The sequence below is a fragment of the Girardinichthys multiradiatus genome, chromosome 22 (assembly GCF_021462225.1).
Source record: "Girardinichthys multiradiatus isolate DD_20200921_A chromosome 22, DD_fGirMul_XY1, whole genome shotgun sequence".
NCBI lineage: Eukaryota > Metazoa > Chordata > Actinopteri > Cyprinodontiformes > Goodeidae > Girardinichthys > Girardinichthys multiradiatus.
Genome location: NC_061814.1, coordinates 15,927,754 through 15,951,649, shown reverse-complemented (window position 1 = coordinate 15,951,649; position 23,896 = coordinate 15,927,754). Strand labels below are relative to the sequence as shown.

General features: G+C 39.6%; 1 protein-coding gene across 3 annotated transcripts; it reads left to right on the top strand.

The window, feature by feature from the left end:
• The first annotated feature begins 628 nt into the window (after positions 1–628).
• ppm1ba (protein phosphatase, Mg2+/Mn2+ dependent, 1Ba) lies at positions 629–22,141 on the top strand. 3 transcript variants are annotated; one of them, XM_047351492.1, is made up of 7 exons: positions 629–1,005; positions 9,133–10,053; positions 12,041–12,158; positions 13,152–13,266; positions 13,660–13,717; positions 18,585–18,601; positions 19,268–22,141. In XM_047351492.1, coding segments are annotated over exons 2-7 (1,197 nt in total). In that variant the 5' UTR covers positions 629–1,005; positions 9,133–9,165; the 3' UTR covers positions 19,269–22,141. The 3 variants fall into 3 exon arrangements, with proteins under 3 accessions (XP_047207448.1, XP_047207446.1, XP_047207447.1); XM_047351490.1 differs by lacking the exon at positions 18,585–18,601 and having other exon boundaries at positions 630–1,005; XM_047351491.1 differs by lacking the exons at positions 629–1,005; positions 18,585–18,601 and adding an exon at positions 1,111–1,410.
• The last annotated feature ends 1,755 nt before the right edge of the window (positions 22,142–23,896 follow it).

Here is a 23,896-nt window from a genome sequence, read left to right as displayed (position 1 = left end):
TCTATTTCTCCATGTTTTTGGTTTTGGGACAATAAACCAACTCAGAAAATGAAGTGTGGAAAATTATATCTGTGAACATAAATTTGTAGATGTATGTTATACTGTAAGCCTACGGTAAAATATCTCAAATGCTTTTATCTCTCATTCATTTTGTTCTACTTTTTAACACCTCCCATTTTTCTAATGTGTTGATTTGTTTATTTTCCGTTTTACCCCAACAGATTACTTAGTTTTAAAAGGTTAATTTTGTTGCAGTCAAATAACCAGAGATTTGAAAACCGCCGCAGACGTAAACAAGTAGGTATTATTGCAAGGCTGAAGGTTCATTACAATTTTGTTTTTTTTTAAATTATTAATTATTCCTGCGTCCTTGTTGTTAAGCCATGTCAGGAAACCTGCTGACAAAAAAAAGGATATATGTTGGCTGACGTCCTAAACTTGCGTGTTTGTACCTGTAAGTGTGGAGAAGTAAAATCACAGCACTTAACTACAGCATCCGCCTGACGAAAACATCTACATTAGTTCACACCATGTCAAACATAAGTTCTGACTGACTCTGTTTTTGACCAATGGCGTTTCGACATTTTAATGACCTTTGTCCAATCACAACAGAGACCAGGAAGACTGTCCCCTCCCCTAAAGTGGGAGCTGAAAGGGAACGTCATTTGCCTCGTACATTTTTAGCTTTAGCCTAAAATTAGCCTGGCCTCAAAATCACAACTGTATTCTTCCCAATAGGGACGTTCCTGCTCTTAAGCCCCAGTCTCAGTCAGAGTCAACAATTCGGCTTCTCTGTCTTTACAACAGGAAACATGTACATAAAGGCGTTATTCCGATGCAGGGACATGCTAAAAGGAGAACTCTTCGTGTGAAATGCAGGGGCCGAAAACCAAAAGTGGCTAACAGCACCGAGGGTTAACTCATCAGCAGCAAGCCTGTGGGCTTTCTCACATCTGCCGTAGGAGCAAGAAGGTGGGCAGACTGAACCAGGTTCTTTCCTACCACGTAAGTAATGCCTCGTACTGGCAGTTAACGTTGTTATGACACCTGCGTAGTCACCAGCTAACATGTAACGTTAGACGGCTCTTTGGCAACTGTGAAGTTCGCTAGCTGGTTGTCTTTTAATGCAAGTGGCCTAAGATTCAGTTAGGCAGATACTTATTGTTATGGGCTGAACAATTAGAGACGTGTATTTATGTGTGTTATATTTTGTTTTTTAGTTAGTACGAGTCCTTCAATACACGTTCAGGTCCCGCTCGGTTCGGTTTTAGGCTAAAACGTTTTCGTTCATCAGCATCAGCTAATAGCTGTTGGCGTGAAGTGCGTCAACTGGGGAACTTCTTTTAAACAAGCGCCACTTTTGGTGAATATATTTGGTTATTTAATTTATGTATCCCCCTCCATAAAAAGGTAAATACGTTGTATTTAGTTTTATTTTAAATACGTGTATTAACTTTAATCGAAAATATCTAAAAATAATTTTTAATGTTTGCAACAGGTGCCCCTCATGGAGCTATTTAGTATATATTCCTGTTATTGTTGTTTAAACCAATGACAGATAATACCACAGGAGAGTAAGCACCACTCCATTATTTAATTAAATACTCCCATTAGTGAATGTGGCCTTTCTCCCTCCATCCGTTTGTGTTGGCACCTCTACATGAAATCCTCCACCAGCCCCGCTGGTTTTGCATCCAGCTGCTGTGAGCCTATAGGCTTGTTCAAAGGCATGCTTAGTGATGTCGGTCATCAGGATTAACTCACAGCAGATATATTAGCAACATTTTCAAAAGATTTGTGTTTCAAAACAAACAATCTTATCTGAAGGAGCAAATAAGGACCACCCAAAAGGTACCAAGACCATGTGTGTGGGGAATAGAAGGAGAAAGCTACTGCATTTTAAACGTTAAATTCTGGCAATAAGTAAATACAATAGAATGTGTTTTAGTGTACGAAGTAAGAATACAAACCTAGAGAATATAGCAAAAAATGAAGATGGAGAATGTTCTGCTTTGAAATCAAAAGCCTCCTGCTATTGAGCTCGACATCATTTCCTGTTTTTGTGGAAGCTGGACCTTGTGTGAGCTAATTAAGCATGTCTGCATGCATCAGATCAGTTGATTTTGGAATATAAGTGCTTAAAGGTAACAACTATCAGACTATTTTGATATAAAAAAAAAACTTAAAAAACATGCACAAAGTAATGTAAATCAGAACTAGAACAAAAATCTCTAGCTGTGCCAGTCACAAGAATAAAAAAAACAAAAAAAACCAGATAACAAATATTCTGGGTATGTTTACTTTGTCAATAGAAGTTCTTGAAGTTGTAACCCAGTGTGTGAATAACAAGCTGTTGCAGCCAGTAGCGTAATCCGCATAAAACTGATTGCAGAGCAATTGGCAGCCGCAGTTTGACTGATAGTAACCTACGTATTATATATGCCAAAGTGGAGTAATTACCACTCAACTACCTAAATAAATCTAGGTGTTTTATTTTGTGAAGATGAAACACATGAACAAACTTGTTTTATTATATGTTGTGGGTATATTTTAATCGGGTTATTGCTTTTTGTGGCAATGTATTCCACAAATGCCGATCAGTGGCATGCTTGTGCTGGCAAAAACATGAACAGAATATTAACCCTTTTTGCTTTTTTGTTTTTATAGAACAAGTATACCAAGCCGTTATTAGCTGGTTAATTAGGCTATCTGCTTTACTAACAAGCCTGCAATTGGCCGCTTAACAGACATCCAGCCGTAAGCTTGCAAAGGGTAGTTCCAAAACAGTGTTGGTTTTATAAGAATAATTAGTGGTGCTCCTTTACTTTCAGGACCATGACAGTACAGGTTTGAAACGACAGGAAATATTTTTCAAGCAACCAAATTTGTTTTGTAAGCGCGGAAAAAGTACAGTAGCCTTTTTTCAGTCAGCTCACCAGCAGTGGCAGCAACCAATGGTTGAGTGGCAGTGCCTTGTTACTCAATTCTGGTCACTTCAGCACTGTCTCTGGTATCTCATAACAAAAAAACAAAAAAAAGATAAATGGGATTAAACAAAAAAGCTTTAAACTGTAAGAATAGCATAACATTTATGTGGTGTTAAAATTTAACTTTTTAAAACCTTGGTATACCTTAATAATGGTGACTGGCCTGTGCCTACTCCAAATATATTTATCCATCTATGCTTGGTTACGCCTGTCATCTGAATTACATCACATTCAGCACTACATTAAGATGCACTTATAACTGGAACCCTTAAAATAGCCTGAGGGTTTTCTGTCAAAAGGGAGAGAAGTATTACAGTACATTCACCTCCTTATAACACTGCTTACAGTTTTAGAGTTAGGTTATTTGTACCAACAATTTGCATCTATTACTACCCCAGATGAATTTCGTTCCCTCCTAAAACCATTTATCACGTGGTATGTGCTCTTTTCACTGAATCTCATCAGATCTTGACTTTTGATGCCTGGAAGATAAATTTGAAGCAGGCAGATGTGTTGTAGAGAGCAGGTACATGCAAGTACAGATGCCCTTTATACTGCCAAGAAACCACTCACAGTCTACCATATCAAGACACGTTTACTTTCCTGCTCCTCAGCCGCGGTCTGATAGACTCCTGTCTGCTCAAGTAACGGCTCCATAATCCCAGACGCCACTACACTGATGCTGCTTGTGTCCAAAGAGCTTTTGTTCCTGGAAATTCACAACTTTCAGAATGACTTAAGTGATGATCATCAAACAGATTTTCACCATGACAGTTTATTAAAAGCCTAATTGTTGGGTTGTAGGTATTTTCTGCTAAAAACAAATTGTAATGTTACTGCACACTTCCTGTTACACTAGCTATTCTAGAAACTGTTTTGTTTTTAATTGTATCAAAAGTGCATTTGTATAATTAATGCTTAATCAGCAGACAGATTAGGTCTTGCTTAAATGGTAATATAAGTGTGTGAGTAGAAATTGATTGTTTTAGAAGTAGCCATTCTGCCTGCTTTGGCTTTGTTTCAGCTCTGTAAAGGACGTCAGCTAGGTCCAAATTTGGCCTGACGGTTTATTAAATGCACCATAGCTGTAATATGGATTCACTTGGCATGACTGCATTCATTTTCTGTAATGTTTTTCAGATGAAATTTGATCTTTTAATCACTAACAGCACAACAAGCCACCCAGGAGTATTTTACACTTAACTTGATTTCAGAAATAGTTGTGTTTATTGTTCATCGTCTTTTTATTGTTGTTACGGTCAACATGACTCTTTTTTTTCAGTAGGAATTAGAAAATGTCTACCACTATTACAGACAAACTATCTTAATTTGTTATTTAAACTATCTTTGCATCCATTTGAGGAAAGTCACTTGTGTTGGGTTTCCACTGTGGTCCTCGGATTTCTCCAAACACTTATTATTTAGTGAAGCTGAATACACAGATCAGAATTGCTGTTCAGATGGAAATTTGACTTCTGGATTTGGAGTAATAAAATACATAGGAGGGCTGCATGATTGCACACTTCTTAGTACAAGAAGCTCATGGGTTCAATTCCTGACCAGGTTCTTTCTGCCTGGAGTTTGCCTATTCTCCTCATGTATGCTGGGTTCTTACTGGGTACTCTAGTTTTCTCCAGCAATCCAGAAAACTGCACCTTGGGTTAATGGGACAATGACCACTGTATATTGGTGCATTTAGATATCATAAACGATTGCTTTTTTATATATGTTGCACCAAGCTAATGTTTAAATTTCTATCTCGACTTATTCAGCATAAGGGGAAATTTCTGTAACGTAGCTATACACTGAATGACTGAAGCAGAGAGACTGGCACATCTTTAGGACTGAAAAGGGAAGCCAGAGTAGTAAAGTAACTTGTTACATTTGTAGCACTTAGCTCCTTACTGAAAAGCTGAGGAGCACCAGCACAAATGTAGAAGCTTGGATAAGCTTTCGTAATTAGTTAAATAGTTTTTAATTCTTAACCTAATTTTCTATCTGTAGTTGGGTCATAAACAGCTAATAAAACAAAAGTTAATGGAGAGCTTTAGTCTGCGGTGCTTCAGCTGTGTTTTCAGACGGTCGCCTGTGTTTGACAGGATAATCTGGCCCTGTGTGGAACCCATCAGCAGCTGAAGGTTAAATTGAGTTAACTTGTTAAAGCTGTCCTGTTCGTCTGAAGTCTGAGAACAGAGATTGTGGAGAGCCAGTCTGTTGGCCCCCTTTCAACTGAAACGTTCAAACAGAACGAATGAAAATCATTTTCTGGCATAATTAAATCAAAGAAGGGTCAGTTTTATTACCTTTGCGAGCCTTGAAAACGACCGCAACCCCATAAAAGAAACAGGAAAAGAATGCGAACATGCATGCATCCACTCATGCAGAAAGCGGCATTACTTCTGTCACATGACTGCCATCCACTGTTGTGTTGACATCACTTTCCAGGGTTTTTCTCTGGCTTGTATGATATTTTGTAGTTGTTTGTTAAAGATGCTTTTTTAGGAGGTGTAAAGAATATGCAACGCATCATTTTACTGCATATAGGACCTGTTGTGCTGAAGTGCATCAAGACAAAACAGAAAACCGGACATCAGGCGTTGACGATTTATTTTTTTCTTCTTCTAGAAGCCCAGATGCTTGTAAATAAAGCTTACCAGAAACGGTTTGCTGGTCAGGACAGTGAAGGCAAAAAATGGCTGAGCCCTAAACTGGTGTTGAAATGTTTTTGACATATTTCCTTGGATGTGTCTTATGCTGCTGATTGACGGATAAAGAGCAAAACTTCCTATCTGCTCAGAGCTGCAGCTAATGATTATTTTAGATGGAATAAAACAAAAATCTAAATTTTATTGCTTAAAATGTAATAACATAACAACAGTGATGGCTGCCTAATTCAGTTTTGCAGTACACACACTGCACTGTTTTCTTTTAAGTTTAGTGAACCCCCTTGCCGTGTCCCTCCGTAGCTGATAACAACATGCGGTTGAATTTAACGAAGCCTCGAGACAGATAATTTGCCTGGAGGAATTTTAGTAACCGAGCTACTCGAATCATTTGAGGAATCGTTTCAGCCCTAATTCTGCTCTTTGCGGGGTAACCCAAGTATAACAAGCTGATTGTATCTAGTTTGTTGAAGCTGTCTGCAGTTTGTTGCTTAACAACAAGCCACATGTAGCTTTTAAATTCTGGTTTTAAAGCAGCGTTAATAGCGACTTAAAAAGAGTGACGACTTTCAGCCCTTTTAGTTTCCACACTATGACTGTCGATGTTTTTTCACAACCAAGTTTCAAAACAGCTGAATTTGAGAGAAAAACCCTTGGGCCGCTGTAGATAGCAATAGGTGGGGGACGGGGCAAGCCTCGATACTCTCTACCGCCTGAAACAGCTTGGGTCACTCTGGATCCTTCTCTGGCAACTCATTAAAGGGACGTTAAACTTTATGCAATTGACAGAAAACTTCAGGGCTTTTGAAAGGGTAACATTTTCTAACCTTGGTTTACCTTGAAACGGGTAACCAGCCAAAGCTTAGATGACAATGCGACTGTAATCTGACAAACATCTGAACATTTCTCTGGTTGCTGTTCCAAACATAAGAGGGTCAGTTTAGTTCAACTTTGTTTTGTGGCAAGTGTTTGCTGTGCTGTGGTTTTAGTTAAGAAGTTGATTGTACAGGACAGTTTTAAATGGTTTATTATGTGAATCCAGGTTATCCAGTGGATCTTGTTGTCCTAATACACACTCACAGTAGAACTGTTGCATTTCTGTTGCACAGCACACATCTTCAGGACACACCTGATATGCCGCCGTAGATACAGAGTAGATGCTTCTCCTTTGATTCCACAGCTAGCTGATAAAACGCTTCTTTTTGTTGTTTATTTGAGCTGTAATAATGTGCCAAAGTAGCATGTTGTTATGGAGATTCTCTATCCTCAATAAAACATGACCTTTAGCCTTTTAGCTCCATCCATACATGGACATTAGGAGAGTAGATCATCAAGTATGCCTGCAGTGTATTTATAAGTTGCAATTATTGATGTTATCGGGAACAATGTGGATGTTAAAAGGGCAATTTCCATGGCTGAGTGGCAGTTAAGTACTGTGACAATCAATACATTTATAGGCTCTCCTTTCACATTATCTAAACAATCAGTATAGGCTTGATACAAAATTAGTATCTGCTATGAAGCAGCCTGATGTTGCTGTTCATTTAGCTAATGCAGCTGCAGATATTGCTAGATACAACATCCTCTTGAACACATTGCAGTTTGTTAATGCCTTTGGTTGCCAGTTTCCATTGGCCAGAGAAGCTTTTAAGCTTGTTCCTCCATATTTTGTGGCATAAAATAAAGTGCTTGTGCTATTTTTGGCTTTGTTGCACAAGTGTAGAGATTATTAGACCATCTTCTGGAATCTTTAATATTTTGGTGCTAAGTCATAGCTGAAAACTATATAATTACTAATTCTGCTCAGTTGGAGGAAAAGTCAAATAATTCAGTATGATTTTTGTTTTTCTAGTTACAGTTCTCCAAGTTTAAACAAGCTGAAATATTTTTATTTCTATGACAAATCTTTGCTTTTGTGGACGTTAATACTGTGTTTTGATTCCAAGTCAACAAAGTTTAAAGTTACAGACATTAGATGTCTGATTCCTCAAAAGACCCATGGTATGCTTTAATAATAGCTGTGTAAGCTTTCAACCCACCTGATAGAGAGTTTTTCAGGGGATTTCTTTGCATTCCCCCCTGTCTGGTATTTCAAGACAATCCCCTGATTAAGCTCATTCAAAAAAGGTTTTTGGTGTTGAGGTTGGGTGACTGCGCTGACCTTGCCCTAAATGATTACAAGCCATCTTCTGTCTACTAAAGCTACTTTTTGCACAGCCTAGAGCCGAGCCAAAGCTCATTGTATTGATGTGAGACTGTGTGTTGACTCACAAGAGGTTGGAACAATTAGTTTGTTAGTTTAACAGCACCATCTCTGCCTTATGGTGGCAGCTACCTTAAAGCAGAGAAGTCGTGCGTTTGTTTTTTTTATTTTTTATTTTTTGGAGATGCTCCATTTTGCTGTCCAGGTTTCCAACCCCAGCGTGGTACCTAACAGACAGTAGTTGGAAGTAGGGCTGCAACTGACGATTATTTTGATAATCACTTAATAATCGGGTAGCAAAAAGTGCCTAATATCTGTTTTTTTACAGAATTTGAACCAGGAGAAGCTAAACCTACGCCACTTGAGGAGTTCTGGATAGAGCAAATTTATAGAGAAAGAAAGTTTTTAATCTTAAATGCAAAATGTATATATTGTTTGAACAGTTTTGTCCTAAATACTGCTCTGCCTGGGTTGTTCTTAGAGCAAATGGCATTGTCTGTACTCTCCAGTTAACGATTATTTGATTACTAAATTAGTTGACGATTTTTTCAATAATCGATCACGATTAATCTGATTAACTGTTTCAGCCCTAGTTGAATAAAGCATAGCAGATTAGCTGTAGTATGATCAATCTTCCTGTTATCTATTAAAAGTCTCTCTCTGACTCTCTTGCAGCCCCAATAAACCGCAGACATGTTGACATGTTGTGGAAAACACATTTTCTTTTAAATTAGTTCTTACAAGTTGCTCTTTCCTCTGAATTGATTTTTAAACATCTGATTGATACTGAAAATGGCTAACTTTGAGTCTTCTTCACTCAGCAATAGCGTCCACACCAAAGAGTGTTGTTACTCCCACATCCTGGTAGGCAGTAGGTATAGTACGTTCACTGATCAGAGAAAGGTTGGATTTCTGATCTGATCAAGCAGAAACGTGTCTGATTCTGGTCGGCACATGATTTCTGGGCTGTATCTGCAAATAGTTTCACTTTTTTAATCTTCTTAATAAAAGGTAAACCCATGTGACAGAGAGTTTTGTTAGATATTGGACCATGGCCAAGATTTTCTTAAATTGACATAAGGAATTTAAAATGTATATAAAAATGAAATCTGCTTTTCTATGTTCCCTTTCATTTTCTCTTTTTCCTAGTTTTTTTTTTGCCCAATACAGTAATTAATCTCCAAATATTTGACAACAATGGCTAGTTATTGCTCAGTGCCGTATTCATATCTTTTTCATTTCCGTTCATGTTCTTTGCTTTTCTTTTTGTCCCCCGCAGGAAGCAGGGAGTCTCTCTGTCTAAGGCAGAGGCATGGGGGCGTTTCTGGACAAACCCAAAACAGAGAAGCACAACTGTCATGGTGAGGGGAATGGACTACGCTATGGGTTGAGCTCCATGCAGGGCTGGCGGGTGGAGATGGAGGACGCTCATACAGCTGTGCTGGGACTTCAGACTCCCGGCATGACTGACTGGTCTTTTTTCGCTGTGTACGACGGCCATGCTGGATCCAGGGTTGCCAACTACTGCTCTAAGCACCTACTTGAACACATCATTAGTGAAAGCGTAGGTGCTAGGGGTATACAAGTTTTGCAAGCTCTAGCAGACAGTTCCAGCCTTGACTCTCAAGCTCTTCCTCCTCCTGCTGTAGAGGCTGTAAAAGCAGGGATCCGCACAGGTTTCCTAAAGATCGACGAGCACATGCGCAGCTTCTCTGACCTTCGAAATGGTATGGATCGCAGTGGCTCAACAGCTGTGGGAATTCTCCTGTCACCACACCATTTCTTCTTCATCAACTGTGGGGATTCTCGAGCCGTTCTGTACCGCAATTCACAGGTGTGCTTCTCCACGCTCGACCACAAGCCTTGCAACCCACGTGAGAGGGAGCGCATCCAGAACGCTGGAGGCTCAGTGATGATTCAGAGAGTTAATGGGTCCTTGGCAGTCTCGAGAGCCTTGGGGGACTATGATTACAAGTGTGTGGATGGCAAGGGCCCCACGGAGCAGCTGGTTAGCCCCGAACCGGAAGTATATGTGATGGTTCGGGCACCAGAACAAGATCAGTTTATTATCCTGGCTTGTGATGGCATCTGGGATGTGATGTCCAACGAGGAATTGTGTGAATTTGTGAAATCTAGACTAGAGGTGTGTGACGACCTGGAGAGAGTCTGTAACGAAGTGGTGGATACCTGCCTGCACAAGGTATGTCAACATTTGTTTTCAGCATGGGCTTGCTGGGGTGTCCTGTACATCCCACAGCAAACATGACCAACATCCAGGGTCTAGTGGTTCCAACTCAACGCTCAGAACTCCAAACTGTACAGTTCTTCTAATAGAATTAGCTCTCAGAGACAGAATGAATTGCACTATACCTAATTCATTTTGATGTGTGATACTTTAAAGATGGCTGTATGAAAGCAGGCTTTCATTTAGGATGGATCAAACAGTCCTAGGTGTTCATACCACTGGTGTAAGCGTATATATCCAGATCACAAGACCAGACGATACACAAAGTTAAGCCAGTATTTTGGGAAAACTGAAGGCTGCAACAGAGTCTGGCTTATTGCACATGTACTTTGAGCAGCACGGACTCTGCATGCACCGTTTGAGATTTTATAGTTGAGCTTATTAATTTCCTACATTTCTTGTTGCAAATTCCTACATTTCCCACACTTTCTGCAATTGTGTAATCGGATGAGGAGGAACAGCTAATTTGCCTTTTAGCTTTGGAAAAACAGATTAAAAGAAGGTGATATATAAGGCCTTTAAACCAGATTAGAGATGAAGAAAGGGAATACAGTACTTTGGTGAAAGACATGAAGAAGATGGAGAGCAAGAAACACTTTGAATACTTCAAAATGGATAGTAGCAAGTTTGATGTGTTAGTTGGGAACTTAACCCTTTTTCTTCTACTAGGACACCAACCGCACACCTGTCAGTGCTGCACAGAGTGGAAGTGACACTGCGCGACACAAAGCAATCCCTATCAGCTCGGTGTTGCATATAAAACACTTCAATGTTAGGACTCCCCCAAGCAGTTTATTATGTGACACCAAGAACGCGTAGTCGGTCGTACAGTTTGCCCAGCTGACGTCCACATTGAGGATTTTTCCAAATCTCAAATTGTTATTTGAGACACCGATCAATGTAGGATTATCCAGTTCAGGTTTAGGCTAAACATTTTAAGAGTTGTTTGAACAGTAGATGATCCAGTGAAGTGTAAATTCAATAAACTATTGAGCACCAATAGAAAACCCCAAAGCCTATCCCAATCTCAGGGCAGTTAACGTTTATAATTAGCTAGTCGTGATGCCCTCACAATGTTTACAAAAAGGGGGGAATCACGCTACAAGCTTACAAGACAAGATGAGATTTAGGCAATATCTTTGGGTAAAAACAAAAAATATTAGAAAAGGAAATGTGTGTACACATGCAGTAAAGGTTTCCCCAATCAGAATATGCGCTTAAACATTGTAATCAGTGTCGTGTATTTAACAGACCCCCGTTTGACAGGTCCATATAACTTGGTTATTTTATGCATGTCTGATTGTAAGGTGGTCTAATGACAGGCAGGATGGCAGCTCTCTGTTTTTGTGTTTTCCCCAAAAAACAATAAAAGTTCCATTAGTCTGTTGTCTTTTAAAGAACCGCTCTGTTTGGCTCCATCTATTTCAATAGCGGTTCATGCTATTAAAAACGAACAAACTGTGAAACAGCCCTTCATTTTTTTTTTTCTCTTGCACCAGCAAATAGACACACAACTTAAGTGTTTTTGGAACTGAATGATGCCGGTCAGGCCAAAGAGGGCTAGTTCAAGTTGTAATTCCTGAGAGGAAATCTGTTTTTGTTTTTTGTTCTATTACATTTTCTGTTTGCTGTTGTTACAAGGAATTTCTCTAAGAGGAAAAATAAAGTCCAAGTGGAGGACTATATGAGATGCTTATTCAGGAAAGCAAGACATTTCTTAAAAAAGCTGGGGGGTTTTTCAAAATAAAAGCAGCATATCTGGACTTTCGCTGAGAATGAACAATTCAAACATATGTATTTGTTTGTTGGAGACGTCTAAAGGGCCAGATCTGGCCTGGGGCCCCAAAATCCCAAGTTCCTGCCCTTGGAAATGATGTCCTCTGTTTTGTTTTGCACTAGATATTAATTTGGTCTTTTGTTTCCTCTCCTGTCATCCACTTAGGGAAGTCGAGATAACATGAGTATTGTTTTAGTGTGTTTGCCCAATGGTCCCAAAGTATCCGAGGAAGCTATGAGGAGAGAAGCTGAGGTCAACAAATATCTGGAGGCTCGAGTGGAAGGTAAGAACTGAGAGGTCATTTATTCTTTTTATTAAACGTGAAAACATGATGGGAAGTTATGAATGATAAAGGTATTAAAGGATAAGGTAACTGTTCCCCATTTTTGGAGGTTTGGAGTAAAAATGTTAGTAGCCCACACATTTTAGGTATAATTTATGTTTTGTTTTGCTTTGAAGAAATTGAAATACAGTTTTTCTTCTATTTTTATTTTATTTTAATCATTTTATTGTGTACATTCCAACTAAGTTATATCCTGTTCAGAGCAAAATAATGACTTCTCTTTCCATTTCAGGAAGCATCTCCCTTATTCATTCCCTCTTCTTCTCCATTTCCCCTCCTAAATGCATCCTCCCTCCTTGCCCTAATACTTGCTGTGTTTGGATGAATTCCCTGATCTGTCCAGGTTCTAAAGCTATTTTCTAACCACCAACTCCTTATTTTTCTTCTTGATTCATGAGACATTTTATCAAAGTGTAGCCTTTCTTCAGAGATTTTATTCCTAGCTGTTAACTCCTATAAAACTGGATTTTATCAGCTTGTTTTTCTCTCTGCTTCAAAAAATTGACAATAAGGACTTTTACTTTAATGCATGTACCGGTAATTCATGCTTACGGATAAACTTGAAAGTACTTTAGCTTGAACACAACAGGAATGGTGGCTTTTACTTGGTAAAAGAAACTTTTGGTTCAGGCTGTTGTCTGATTTCTGGAGAACAAAAGAGAGGGAGTAAAAATGAGAGGACAGATTGAGAGGAATGCTCTGGCTGAACATCGACCTGGCTTCATGCCACTGAGCTCAGCTGCAGACCTCTTGCTGTCACCTTGTCTCGTTTAGACAACCGTTTTCTCTCATTCACTTGCATGGTTTCCATCCTCACTTCCTTTCTCCCCTCTCAACTTTTTTTATGTCCCTTTTCTTTTTACTGATAGTCTTGGCAATAATAAGCTTTGTGAGTACTGAGTTGTGCAACAGCATTTCTGCTGTTCTGTTTAGAAATGCTGTCTCGACCCGGAGAAGAGGGTTTTCCGGATCTGGTAACGGTGATGAGGAACCTGGCTTCCGACAGTGCGATGCCCCCTCTGCCACCTGGGGGTGGACTTGCTAGCAAGTAAATGCTGCCATCTTTTATGATGTGTTCCTTGGTCATCCTAATGCTGTTTGTTCACTAATGTTCTCTAACAAAGCTGAGACCTTCATAATGACATTAAACTACACACAGGCAGATTCTATATACTGGCTGATTTGTTAAGGCAATTTATCGCAATATATTGTTTTTTAGCAGTATTGGAGTAAAGGTGGTTAAATAAAAGTACCTCATACTGCTCCTGAAATTTGTTATAATACTTAATAATTCTAGTATGAAATAAATGCCCTCTTTAACTGTTGCTGGTACTTGTCTGTCCGACTGTACATAGACATCCTCTAGCTTAACTTTGATGAATCGCCTGAACTGTTAAACTGTAGACATATCCAGACTTGTGTGTTTCTGTTCTCCCTGCAGACGCAGTGTTATCGAAGCAGTATATAACCGTCTGAATCCATACAAGGAGGAAGATGGAGTAAGTATCCAGAAATGACCTTTGGGCCCTGACCTATTTTCAGAACACATACATTAATACACACAAACCATATCCTGACCTTCTGAGGCTATGTCCTACAATCTCATGGAGACAGCTGATGATGATGATGATGATTATGTCTGTACTGGGTTTTACCTTAAATCTTTTGAGATGGCTGACATTTCTTTCATTGCATGCTTCCGTAGGTAATTAAGACAAATTCAAATCATGTTTTGATCATTCTATATGTTTCTTCTCCTTTTTAAACATCTGCCACATTGAACCCATGTCTGCAGTCCTTGCAAATATAGAGTTTTAACCAACGTTTCAACGAAAAACTAAAGTTTTAACTTGTTTCACAAAAGTCCCAGTCTTGCTTTGTTCTTTTTCTGGGCACTTTCAGACCAATTCAGCTAATCCAAACACCAACTTAATGTATAGACAGAAATATGCAACTTGTTTTATTATAATTTGAAGAGTGAATGTTTTTAAGATCTTGGAACGCCATCTTCTGTGTTTTTACTGTCACCGTCCCACATGTTAAGCTTTGTTGTCTAGTTAAGTATTAAAATGTTAAAATGTATTCAGAGATTAAATAAACTGAGTTACTTTAAACATAAATAGAATTGATTGCTGCAGCATTTGCTTGTTACCTGTGGAACTATTTTTATTTAGCTAAGGTAAATAAAGGCTTTGGCCTCCTGACAATGTCTCAACACAGCAGGCCTGATAATGTAGTTTTATGATTTAGAAATTAGGATGTTGAATTACATGCTTTCAGGTATTGCTTCAAACAATCAAATCTCTGTTTACTCCTGATATTTTCTACTCTAATATTATAGTGAATAAATAGATAGAATTTATAAATTCAGAAGGAATAAATAGATCTTCCCTCAGATCCCAGGCTAAGTTATCATCTTCTCAAGGTTGTGATAAATGCTGCTGTCAACGTGTGAAATCCAAGTGATGGTATGTTTGGTGGATTCTTTCATGTGCATCCATCTGATTGATCGACAAGTCAATGTTTACAAGGGATTGTGTGTGTGTGTGTGTGGGAGTATGTGTGTGTGGCAGTAGCTATCATCAGGTCTGAGCATTGTCTGTGTAGCTGACAACACAACCATGTAGAAGACAATTTGAAAAAAGATTTTGGATCTGTATGCAAACATCATGAGTGATGGAAAATCAACACTGTACATCGTCATGAACCCCTCATTCCCATGGCGAAACGTGGTAGAACCATAATGCCGTGGAGATATACGTCTTTAGCAGTGACAATGAAGCAGGCCAGAGCTGATTGGAAGATGGATGGAACTAAATATAGGGCAATCCTAGAAAAAAAGCCTGAAACTGGGGTGGAGGTTCACCTTTCAGCAGGATAACGACCCTAAACATACAGGTACAGCTACAACAGAATATTGTAGAATCTGAGCTGGAGCCGGGCAATATGGATACAAAATACATCACTATACTTTTATTTTTTTTGGCTTTGAACAATTTTCGTATGTTTCATAAAAAAGTTTCAAAAATAATCCAGTTTCAAAGATATGTTTCAGATAAGAAACTGAAAGTAAAAATGACCATGACCAATAACTTATTTTCAAAACTTGCCATAAACTTAACACAATTCCCTTAAGCATGGTGGGACATTATTGATCAGAAATAAATAGGTAAAAAGGAAATACTCTTTCTCAATTAATAAATATATTGATGTACAAAACCTATTTGCAAACTGTATGAGAGTGTAACTCCGTTTCTGTCCAAGCATAAAGTAAAGCAAATCAAGTTGCATTCTCTTTTCCATCTTGTAAAAAAAATAGGCCTCACGTATTATGTTACGTCTTACTGAATTTTAAAGCCTACCTATCATTGATATTGTCATTTTCTGTTCCTTGATAAAATGTTGAATTTGTTTTATTGACCGGCACCAGCTTGAGCTATTTAGCCAAGAAAACCGGGCAAATTATTGTAATGAAAGGTAAAATAGACCCGGGAATGGCTGAATAAACATGCACACCACACTTTCTAAGATTTCTATTCATAGATTTTGTTAATTAATATATCAATATCTCTCCACTTTACAATTGTCCATTCATTGATATACACTGCTCAAAAAATAATGGGAACACTTAAACAACACAATATAACTCCAAGAAAATCAAACTTCTCTGAAATCAAACTGTCCTCTTAGGAAGCAACACTGATTGACAATCAATTTCACATGATGTTGTTCAAATAAAATAGACAACAGGGGAAAATCTTTGGCGATTAGCAAGACACACTCAATAAAGGAGTGGTTCTGCAGGTGGGGACCACAGACCACTTCTCAGTACCTATGCTTTCTGGTTGATGTTTTAGTCACTTTTGAATGTTGGTGGTGCTTTCACACTCGTGGTAGCATGAGACGGACTCTACAACCCACACAAGTGGCTCAGGTAGTGCAGCTCATTCAGGATGGCACATCAATGCGAGCTGTGGCAAGAAGGTTTGCTGTGTCTGTCAGCGTAGTGTCCAGAGCCTGGAGGCTCTACCAGGAGACAGACCAGTACACCAGGAGACGTGGAGGAGACCGTAGGAGGGCAACAACCCAGCAGCAGGACCGCTACCTCCACCTTTGTGCAAGGAGGAACAGGAGGAGCTCTGCCAGAGCCCTGCAAGATAACCTCCAGCAGGCCACAAATGGGGGTTGTGCTCACAGCCCAACACCGTGCAGGATGCTTGGCATTTGCTAGAGAACACCAGGATTGGCAAATTCGCCACTGGCGCCTTGTGCTCTTCACAGATGAAAGCAGGTTCACACTGAGCACATATGACAGACGTGACAGAGTCTGGAGACACCGTGGAGAGCGATCTGCTGCCTGCAACATCCTTCAGCATGACCAGTTTGGCAGTGGGTCAGTAATGGTGTAGGGTGGCATTTCTTTGGAGGGCCGCATGGCCCCCCATGTGCTCGCCAGAGGTAGCCTGACTGCCATTAGGTACCGAGATGAGATCCTCAGACCCCTTGTGAGACCATATGCTGGTGTGGTTGGCCCTGGGTTCCTCCTAATGCAGGAAAATGCTAGACCTCATGTAGCTGGAGTGTGTCAGCAGTTCCTGCAAGATGAAGACATTGAAGCTATGGACTGGCCCGCCCGTTCCCCAGACCTGAATCCAATTGAGCACATCTGGGACATCATGTCTCGCTCCATCCACCAACGTCACGTTGCACCACAGACTGTCCAGGAATTGGCGGATGCTTTAGTCCATGTCTGGGAGAAGATCCCTCAGGAGACCATCCACCATCTCATCAGGAGCATGCCCAGGTGTTGTAGGGAGGTCATACAGGTACATGGAGGCCACACACAATACTGAGCCTCATTTTGACTTGTTTTAAGGACATTACATCAAAGTTGGATCAGCCTCTAGTGTGTTTTTCCACTTTAATTTTGTGTGTGACTCCAAATCCAGTCCTCCATTGGTTAATAAATTTGATTTCCATTGATGATTTTTGTCTGATTTTGTTGTCAGCACATTCAACTTTGTACAGAACAAAGTATTCAATGAGAATATTTCATTCATTCAGATCTAGGATGTTATTTGAGTGTTCCCTTTATTTTTTGGGGCAGTGTATATCACTGGATTGGACATCACATGACCACCGCATGAGTCAGGACGGCTGCTGACGCAATGTCAGAAGTACAAAAGCTAGTTCTTTTTAATAGCCCATGAAGCTCTATGAGTAGAAAGATGTGTTGCTTTCACAGTTTGACTTAAATGTAAATGAAATGTATCAAAAAATTAACGATGTACACACAGAATCTGAATTCCTGGACATTTTAACACTAAGCTAAAATAGGCTATGCTAGCATTTTCACTATTCGCCACTAATGTTTACGTCTTAGCTGTTTCCTTACGAACAAATATTTATTTACAAAGCTTTGCTGCATCGGCAGCCGGTTCAAATTTTTTTATCCTTCCCTCTCAGCTCCCCCTTTACTCTTTGGCTGTCTCTCTCGCTTCTTCTTACAAGCTATGGAGGCGGTCATGTAACCTGGTGTGTGTGTCTCTGCACTGCTGTGACAGACAGCCTCAGAAAAAGAAAGGGACCGTCTGAGGCCTTCAGCGTCTCAGATATCCGAGTGAGCCTCACAAACGGCATGGATCGTTTATTGAAAAAAATCAAGCACAACCTGAACCCCAAGCCTTTGGTTCCGGTTGAACCGGGAAATGTCCTGGTGCTCTTAATGGAATGTGCGCCCCCGAGCCGCGGTGACAGGAGTCACATGATCCCTCTTTTAATAAATCAAGTCTAGAAATTCCAGAACCCAACAAACTGATACAATCACCACAACTATGCAGTTTGAGCTGTTAAAAATCAATTCACTGCCCGGCGATTTTTGTAGCGCAGTAGGTATACCTGTCAGCACTATAATGCACAGTTCCCACAATGCTTATAGATCTACGTATAGGCAGAGTACATATTTTTACATATCAATCTGCAAATTACTTCGCTTTAAATTGATCAAATCGGATAAGAAATAGGGGCGCTACAACTGCTTTCAGGATGCATGCTCATCCTGCATTGGAACAGCATGTTTTTGTGGACGTGACTCAATGCATAACAATGGCGCCAGCGTGCGCACATCACTATCTATTGTGGCTAATAGGCTATATCCAGTGCGGTAATATAAATCGATGTAAACACTACTTTGTGATGGTCTAACGTACAAAATCCACATACAACACAATGAATGTTGCAGGTATAATTTGGCAAAATGTGGGAAATTCCAAAGGGTGTTAAAATTTTCCTAGGAACACACATAAAGACACTGACCAGGGAAGAATCAATATGTCTAACTGTGTGTTCACCCTCTGATTAATGCAGCCCTCCTGTTTCATTTGGTAAGTGATCACATGTATAAGTGTCAAACCCCAACACCCCACCCCCCCCTTCCAAAGCCTAATGCATTCAACCACACGCTCACACACATTCTTACAGGCATGTATAGTGTTGACCTGCAGAGCATACTTCTCCCTGTCACACCTCCATCAGTCTCTACTTCCTTTTAAGGTCTACTTTAAAGCATGTAGAACTCCATTTAGGTGTGTGTGTGCAGATGTGACTGTTAAGATCTGATGAGAATGAGTGATAAGGTGGTTTTGGTCGTGTCTGTCCCTCTCTCTTACGTCACAGGCACACAAACACGCATGCACCAGCCCTACACGCATGCATTGCTGTCTCACTCAATGTCTCAGCAGCTGCACGCAAGCAAATAACAATCTCCGTTTCAGCGCCTCTCCCTGCAAGAAGATAAAGCCGCAGAATTATGTTGACATATTCTGGTATTAAACAATCTACAAACCTGAGGTTAGAAGTGTCCCTTGGCTTACATTGGTGTTGTAACTTTTTATTTGTGTGTGTTGATGTTGTAGTAACCTTGCATTGAAACCCAGGTTGGGAACACAAACCAGTTAATGTGGTGTTAAATTAACACCGTATTTTGTTTTTCTCTCATTTCTCCCTCTTTTCTGTTTTTTTCTCTACCTCTCCTGGCTTTCCCCTTGCAGAATGGAGCAGATTTGGAGTGCCACTGGTAGCTGTCCACCACAACCGCCTGATCCAAAAAACAAAAACAAAAAAACCCCCACAGGACCACTATTCCACATAAGATTGCATCCCAACTCATCTTTTTATTTTCACCTGAGAGAAAAGTTAATCCACAACCAACGTGGAGGACTGGAAGAACAGATTAGGATGCTTCTTTTAATTAGCAGACTGCACTACAAACCTACATATACAATACAAAATCTACTAGAAAGACAAGTAAGCACAGTTTGTCTTTTTTTTTCTTTCGTTGGTTGTATTTGTTGTGGATTGAAAGAAGACACAGGAGCAGCTCGGCTCTGCTCTGACAGCTTTGGGACTTTATGGTGCCTTGCAGAGACCTGAGAGAAGAATGGAGGACCTCACACCTCAACAGCCAGCTAGCCATTACTGAAAACCAACTGCTCACATGTTTGTATGAGACTGAAGATGCTTCAGTGGTTTGTGGCATTATTTGCTTTGAAGTGTTATCTTTTCATGAACCGACCACACAGCTCTGCAACAATAAGCTACACTGTCCAGTTGAGGTGCAGGAGTTTTCTGCTTTGACTCCAGAATGAGATCTTCTGGATTTAAAGCTTGTCAAATCCGCACCGTCTAAAGACTTCTGAGTTAAATCCTTAAAACGGGTCCTGAAAGCCAAGCACCTTAGGCTCCACACAAAAACACAGGAGTCTATGTGCTGTCTGTGATTTCAGTTCTGTCTCCTAAAACAGGCTGGTTTTCTTCTCCACAGAAGAACTCAAGTATGACTCTTCTTGCACGTCTCTGCTCACTGTCTCTACTCTCGCTTAAGGATGCAACAGTTTATCCTTTTCCCTTTCTGCTACTTCTCATTTTGCTTCCTGTTCTCTCCAGTAAACAGTCTGCAGTGAATTGGTAGACCTTGCCTGAATCATAAGCTTTAGAGCCTGCTCTTCCTTAAAAGAATTAGAGATAGATATTATACATTAAATTCATATATATATATATATAGAGAGAGAGAGAGATATTTAGATTTTTGTTCCTCGGTTATATTCCCTGCCATGGTATTCATTGTGGCCTAATATGTTTTTGGTTGCTGTGTTAATTTCTCTGTGTTTATAAGCTTAAATATATAAATGAAAGAACAAAACCGTAAAATTAGACGTGCACACATACTGCTCCAACACAGCAGCCTTCCAACAAAAGGGTTCGGGGGTGAAGAAATTCCAGTCTCACCTTCCTCCTCTTCCCCTTTTATCCTCAACAAACACACACACACACACACACAATCCTGCTCGTGCTACAACTTGCCTTTTTCTCCATCTCTCAAATAACTTTGCTGGAGAAACTTTTTTTTTTTTTTTACTTTTTATTTTAGGTTGTTTTTTAAGGTTTAAAGTTGTGATCCTGTTACACACGGATCAACAAAACCTACATGGGAGCATAAAACATGTTGGGAGAAAGAGTTTCCTGGTGTTTGGTGATTACAGTAAAGGCGCCTGTGGACTGGATACTTGGACTTAGGATCATCTTGTCCTTATTTTTTAATAAAGCTAACTTTATAGGCTTGGGTTGTGTTCCAGAACCAAACCAAAATCAGCATACAGCAAATTGGTTTTAGTTTTTTCTTTAAACAAATCTGAGTTACTTTTTCCAAACTCATGTAAAAGTTTGCTGCAAAAGTAAACGAATACACTTCTCCAGCAATTCAAAAGCAATTTGAATGTTCTTTTTGCTGCAGCAGTATTAAGAAGCGACTGGCTGGTTAATGCAATTGTGGTACTCTTTACCCTCGGTGCCATATGACACATAGGTACTTGAATGCGTAGTTCTTTTGCAGTAATTTTAATGTAATGATTACTTTGTTTGTGGTGGAGTGGGAGGGATTTACCACAGTGTCTGTTTTGTACCTGAGTGGGGAGTGTTTTATTCTGGTGAGATGCACCGGACGAGGAGGGGATAATGTGGGCATGTTCACTGTGGGGGAACACAATGTTGAACAGGAAATGGGTGAAAGGTTGTAAAAGAAGAATAACGCTGGTGATTTTTAGCAGCCTAATTTAATTTTTTATCAAACCAAATCTGGATTGTATTTGTAACTAATGTAGTGATTGTTTCTAATTCTTTGGCACTGTAGACTCCAGGTAACTTCCTAACCACTTTTCCCAAGTTTTTAACATTGTGCAAACTCCAGTTAAGGTTCCTACTTCAGCTGTATCAGACACTGGGCTTGGAGGAATTAAAAAGCTGGAAGGAGGGAGAGATGTTTTCCTGAATGTAATTCTTCATTACTCACCGTTTCCACTGCTTGGACTGCAGCTTCATTGTCCTTGATGACTAAAACAAGCTCGCTTTGTTCCCTTTCTCTTGGAAAGTGTTTAGTCGTTCTAGTTGTTGATGGTATCAGGACTCACATGGTAGACCGCACACATGAAACATTTTGGGATGTTAAGTGATGTCTGAATATTTTTGACGGGTTTGTTGCCATTTGTGTAAAGAGGGTCAAACAAAGCATACTGGGCCATGATTCTAGGAGATCTTGGTTAATCTGAGGATGCTAAAGGGATTCAGGAATGTGGAGACGACAGCATAAGAGTAAACAATTACTCATATGAGGCCATGTGTTCATTTGTAATTGGTATGATTCCAATAGTAAATTTCAGATCCCTCTTTTTTAAATTTATTCCAGGTTTTTCAGTTCACATTATGCTTTTATCTCAAAGGCCGATTAAAGAAACTTTGACCTTTTGAGATGATTATAGAAGACCCAGTTTGAGTTTTTGCCATTCCCTTTTCCTGTACTGATTTATGCTGTTAAGTTTATAGACCGTACAGTGAACATAACACCAATAAAAGATGGATTTATGTTAAAACTGCAGTTTTTTTTTTTTTTTTTTATGTGATATGTCCTGTGTTAGCAGAAGCCACCCTATAGTTAGTTATTGCATATTGTGCTACCATTCAAACAGGAAGTTATCTGAACACATCATTACAACCTCTGAACTGAATCTTAAAGTACGTTAGTGTTCAAACAAAGCTTCAGTAAATCTTATTTAGCTCTGACACACACTCCTCTTTCTCCTGCACAATGACACCATGCTAGAGATATGCATCTGTTTACTTATGTTTAATTTCCTTTGCACCATGCCTTGCTCACTGCTGCCAGATTGTAGAAACAGATTTTTTTGCAATTGTGCACCGATTGCACTTTTGGATTCTGTGATTCCGTGCATTATACACACATGCTAGAATAATATACTGATGACTACCACATTATTATTGTTTGACTAGAAATAACCGTTGTTTGGGGAACCTATTCATGGAACGCCATCTTAGATCCAAGTTTGTGTTGGGAACCAAACGTGACTTGGGAACTGGAGATCTTGGCTGTTGCACGTTACTTGTATGTCATCGGCATAATGTTTGAATTAAACTGAAATACACTGGCCAAGACTTGACAGTAAACACTCAAAATATGTCGAAGCCAACTTAAAGTGTAAGAATATCTCATCTAGGGTTTTACTTCAACATGCTGAATCAAAATACACCACTCAAAAATAAACAAAGGGAACACTTTAAAAACACATCAGATCTTAATTGGAAAAAGGTAATTCTGGATATCCATACGGATATAGAATGGATCATGTGTTAGGAACAAAAGGATGCCATATCATGTGATGAAAATGTAAATTATCAACCCACAGAGGTAAGGTAAGTTTATTTATATAGTGCTTTTCAGTAACGAGACACTCAAAGCGCTGTACATACAATTACAATACAATCACAAAGTAAAAAATAAACACAGATACAGACACAGAAAAACAAAGGGCTCTATCTGAAGTCAAGAGAAATTTAAACTGAAGAACAGATGCAACAGGCTAATCCAATTGAGCTCAGTAGTTTGTATGGCCCCCACGTGCTTGTAAGCATGCCTGAAAATGTGAGATGATGGAAGATGTCCTGGGGTATCTCCTCCCAGATCTTGACCAAGGCATCACTGAGCTCCTGGACAGAATGAGGTGCAACCTGGTGGCATCCGATGCACCTAAACATGATGTTCCAGAGATGTTCTGGATTTAGGTCAGGGGTAGAGGCCAGTAAATAGTATCAGTTCCTTCATCCTCCAGGAACTGCCTGTATACTCTTGCCACATGAGGCTGGGATTTATCATGCACCAGGAGGAACTAGCGAAGGGTCTAACATTGGGTTTGAGGATTTCATCCTAATAACTGATCATGCTGAAGAATGTTGCAGGCAGCACAATGTTCTCCACAGATTCTTCAAATCCTTGTCTGTCTCATGAGCTCAGAGTGAACCTGATCTCACCTGTGAAAAGAACAGTGCACCAGTACCAAACTGGTGTATATCTTATTTTAAGTAGTTCTGTGGGCAATCATGATGTGTGAAAAAACACTAATTCAGCTATGAAATAAGTTGCATGAGCACATATGTATAAAAATAAATCATATACAGGTCCTTCTCAAAATATTAGCATATTGTGATAAAGTTCATTATTTTCCATAATGTCATGATGAAAATTTAACATTCATATATTTTAGATTCATTGCACACTAACTGAAATATTTCAGGTATTTTATTGTCTTAATACGGATGATTTTGGCATACAG

What these genes read in the sequence shown, in the direction of transcription:
- ppm1ba (XM_047351490.1), top strand. Translation starts at nt 9,166, where the DNA reads ATGGGGGCGTTTCTGGACAAACCCAAAACAGAGAAGCACAACTGTCAT. An exon ending in GGGGGTGGACTTGCTAGCAA is followed by an intron (nt 13,267 to 13,659) that starts GTAAATGCTGCC and finishes TTCTCCCTGCAG; the next exon opens with ACGCAGTGTTATCGAAGCAG. An exon ending in CATACAAGGAGGAAGATGGA is followed by an intron (nt 13,718 to 19,267) that starts GTAAGTATCCAG and finishes TTCCCCTTGCAG; the next exon opens with AATGGAGCAGATTTGGAGTG.